Consider the following 4,114-nt stretch of genomic DNA (forward strand, 5'->3'; position numbering starts at 1 on the left):
CTTCGCCCGGCTAGTTTTTTTGTATTTTTAGTAGAGACGGGGTTTCACCGTGTTAGCCAGGATGGTCTCGATCTCCTGACCTCGTGATCCGCCCGTCTCGGCCTCCCAAAGTGCTGGGATTACAGGCTTGAGCCACCGCGCCCGGCCAGCTACCTCCTTTTCAACAACAAAAGTCTCCTAATTAGATTCTACTTTGCACTCCCCCATACCTTGATGTCTGTGTCTGGAGTGACAAACTCCTTCAAGCACTCAATGGGACCCATAAGAAATGGGCAGTGGGAGGAGAAAACCTGAAAGAAAGAGAAGATAAATGAGTCCACAAGACCATGACCAGTGCCTTCAAAAATAGGTAGAAATAAAAAAAAGGAGGGGCACTCAACTTACGTAAGAACCTAGCCAGCTTTCCAAGCCATCCCTCTCCTTATGCCTCTAGGTTTCCTAAGCTCATTTATTCCCAGGGATCTTCTAGGATCTCTGCCAAATTACGCTCCCTCTTCTCAATGCTCACCAACCCCTCCTAAAGCAGAAGTTAAAACTGATTCCTGCAATACTTCCACAACTTCTCACACAAATCCTACCCGCAGAGGTATCTGTGACTCTGTGATAGACCCCTCCCCACCAACTCACCTCCCGAAGTCCCTCTTGGGCCATGGCCCTGAAACTGAGGATAACCCCAATGATGGTCATGCGCTTTAGCACATTTTCAGCCCCTGAGGAGAAAGAAGGGTGTTAGAAAAGAGAATTTAGGACATTGGTGATGGTTTTGATTCTACAGGCCCAGCCTAGCCTCCAGATTCCTGAAAACCCCGGTCATCTGCAATGTGATTCCATAGCTTCTTCTCACTGTAGGTGAAGAGGACGCTTACCTGTCAGCTGGGGCAGCAGAGAAGCCATCAAGTCCGGCTTGCTAAAGTTGGATCTGATCTGAACAAGTATGTCCATGTTTTCCACCACCAGCTTCTGCAGCCCGGGAGCACAGAGACATTAAGCAGGAAAAGAAGAGACCAACATTACATCTTCCCCCGCCAGTCTCCTATACCCACCCTCTTGTAGAACCTTTTTCCCAGGGGCTTGTTTCCATAGTACCTTCAGCTCCACAATCTGAGAGGTTACATGCCACATCAGGTTTTCACTCAGGAACTTCATGCCATAGGGGCCCAGGAGTTCAGCCAAGGCCCGCATCTCTGGAACAGAGTTACAGAGGCCCCAGATGGGACTCAGAAGGCACTGGAGTATTTGTACAACAGCTACAGGGTAATTTGAACATTTAAAATGTTTTCCAGCAAGGAAAGAAAATGAGAAGTCAAGGAGCAAAAATGGCTAAAATCCTACATTCAAGTGACAAGTCTGGCAAGTCTATGGGACATTTACCCTCTCTCCACCAGTACTCACACCAAGACTTACCACAAATGATAACTAATTACTTCACTTTCCTATGAGAATCTACACTTTCCCACGTCCCTTTACATGACACTTGGGTTTTACTCTTGCTGTACTAGCTATACTAGTTTTATTAGATGTAAGACCTTAAGTCATTGAACCTCTCTGAGCCTGGTTTACTTCTCTGTAATATGAGGATATGAATATCTTCCATGAACAACTAACAGAATTGATGTGAGAGTAAATAAGATACATTATAAAAACTTTGGAAAATATATGGATAAGGGATTATTATGATGATGTTATGAGTCCTCTGAAGTATGTGGCATAGGAAGGATCATCATGGTTTTACAAACAAGGGGGTTAAGTGCTTGTCCAAGGCCACTTAACCACATCAGGGGCTGGTACTGGAAGCCTAGTGCAATGTCTTACAGTAAGGCACTTACAATGCCTTACTGCATCCCAGCAGATACAACTATTTCCTCATCTAAGATCTGATGTTTTTTGTATGTTTTCCCCTTTACTTCCCTTACTTAGTGTCGCATTGTCCAAATTTTCCTCTCCTTGAGCTACCTTTTCTCTTTTCATAATCAACACACATCCCCCAGAGTCTCAGTTCTTTATTCCTTTAAATCCTTCTTTTCTCTAGTCAGTCCCAGTGCTTTATCCCTTGCCACCCAGCTTGCTCTGACCCTTTGTGAATTAAATAAAACCTGCCTGGGGAAATCCCATGTTAGAAACACTAGTGACAAATCCAACTAGGCAGGAGCTCTAGCTATGATCTCTGGCTATGGGCCATCCCAGCAGGGAAAACCATGAAATACCAGAAGTAACAACAAGAGACCAGTAGAAGAAAGGCAAGTTTAACAGTGCTCATAAGAGTTCAGAGAGAAATCGAAGTCAAGGCTCCACACTCAAATCTTTCAAGGCAGGACCAGTGATCTCCACCTCCATCAATGACAGAGGAAACGGAACTGGTCACAGCCGCTGACACAGAGCCTTGTCCACCATAGATATTAGACATTTTTAGAGTTAACCTGTTTTAATAGGAAGAACTGAGCTGAGAACTATGAAGGGATTTCCTGACCAATCAACTTGGATAATGCCACAATGGCTGACAGAGAGGAATAAGAGCTGAATCGCCCTCTGGAGCTGACGGAGAGGAGACACACTGATCTACCAGGTTGGATCTGCCAAAGCTCCTTACTCCAGTCTTCTCTACCCTCAGCTAGCAACCCTAGGGCATCCTTCTCTTTCCATCTATCTATTTTTGCAGTAGCATTGCCCCATCACTATGGCAACCCAGGGAAATTGGGGTGGGGGTGGTAGAAGGGGGAATCAGCATTACCTCCTGCTGCTTGTCATTTGTCAGCAAGACCTAAAGCTGATTTTAGAGGCTGCCTACAGTTTGTGGGTAGAGTTGATGAGAAGGGGACATCTGAAACCTGCAGCAGGTAAAGCGTAGGGTCAGCTTACTGATGGAGGCGGGATGATGGGAAGGAGGCAGAATTGGAAAACAGAACTGTGTACTTTGGCTTTCTTAGCACCCCCCAAAGAAGAAGACCAGAGAGGACAGCATCACTGGAACATCTTCTCCCTGTCCCAGATACTACGCAGCATCCCTGATTTATATGGAGGTGAGAGGAAGGAGAAAGAAGTAGGATAGTTCATGAATTCGTTGGTAGAAACAAATCTATTAAAAAGGATCTGTATGGTTTCAAACCCTCTTGAGAAAGGGAACAGCTTCCCATCTCATTCACTACACACTCCTTACCTGCCTCCCCCTGAGACACAAAAGCACTTCTAGACACTGGAAGGCAGCACTGTACAGCGCTTAAGCCCCCAGGTCCTGGAGTTTGACTGCCTGGAGTTGAACTCCCAGTCCTACTATTTATGAATGTGTGGACTTAGGCAAGTTCCTTAAACTCTCTGTGTCCCAGTGTCCTCATCTGAAAAATGGGAATAAGTGTATCTATTATACCTCAAGGCTGTTATCAGGATTAATTGAGTTAATATGCATAAACACTTAGAACTTAGCCCACAATAAATGCCATGTATCATCTCATCATCGTTATTATTAAACATCAGCAATCCAAACACTGACTAAAACTCTAAAATGTATCCCTAAAGAATAAGATGCCGGCTGGGCGCGGTGGCTCACGCCTGTAATCCCAGCACTTTGGGAGGCTGAGGCGGGCAGATCATGAGGTCAGGAGATCAAGACCATCCTGGCTAACATGGTGAAAACCCATCTCTACTGAAAAAAATATATATGTAAAAAATTAGCTGGGTGTGATGGCAGGTGCCTGTAGTCCCAGCTATTCGGGAGGTTGAGGCAGGAGAATCGCTTGAACCCAGGAGGTGGAGGTTGCAGTGAGCCAGGATCATGCCACTGCACTCCACCCTGGGCAATAGAGCGAGACTCCATCTAAAAAAAAAAAAAAGAAAAGAAATTAGATCTTAAATGTTCTCACCATAAAAAAAAGTGCAGTATGTGAGGTGATAGATACATTAATTGGTTTAATTTAATCATTGCACTTTGTATCAAAATATTCCATTGTACACTGTAAATACATACAAATTTTAGTTGTCAAAAAATTAAAATTTTTTAACAATAGAAATGACTTCAGGGATAACTCAAGCAACTGGGAAGATGCCAGTTATTTAAAAATTCATCCCAAAATAGCTGATCAAAGGCCAACTGCAGGATGTGGCATGATTTCCTGGTACAGTT

The 4,114-nt window shown here is 44.4% G+C and overlaps 1 protein-coding gene across 1 annotated transcript in view; it reads right to left on the reverse strand.

The window, feature by feature from the left end:
- Positions 1-4,114, reverse strand: part of NCKAP1L (NCK associated protein 1 like) — a 50,739-nt gene that overhangs the window by 14,831 nt on the left and 31,794 nt on the right. The window contains exons 23-26 of the mRNA XM_017850928.1: positions 1,087-1,184; positions 867-960; positions 628-710; positions 210-290 (exon numbers count right to left, since the gene is read on the reverse strand). Of these exons, the coding sequence (XP_017706417.1) occupies positions 210-290; positions 628-710; positions 867-960; positions 1,087-1,184 (356 nt within the window). The remainder of the gene's footprint in view (positions 1-209; positions 291-627; positions 711-866; positions 961-1,086; positions 1,185-4,114) is intronic.

This window comes from Rhinopithecus bieti, unplaced genomic scaffold, assembly GCF_001698545.2.
Source record: "Rhinopithecus bieti isolate Rb0 unplaced genomic scaffold, ASM169854v2 scaffold_33474, whole genome shotgun sequence".
NCBI lineage: Eukaryota > Metazoa > Chordata > Mammalia > Primates > Cercopithecidae > Rhinopithecus > Rhinopithecus bieti.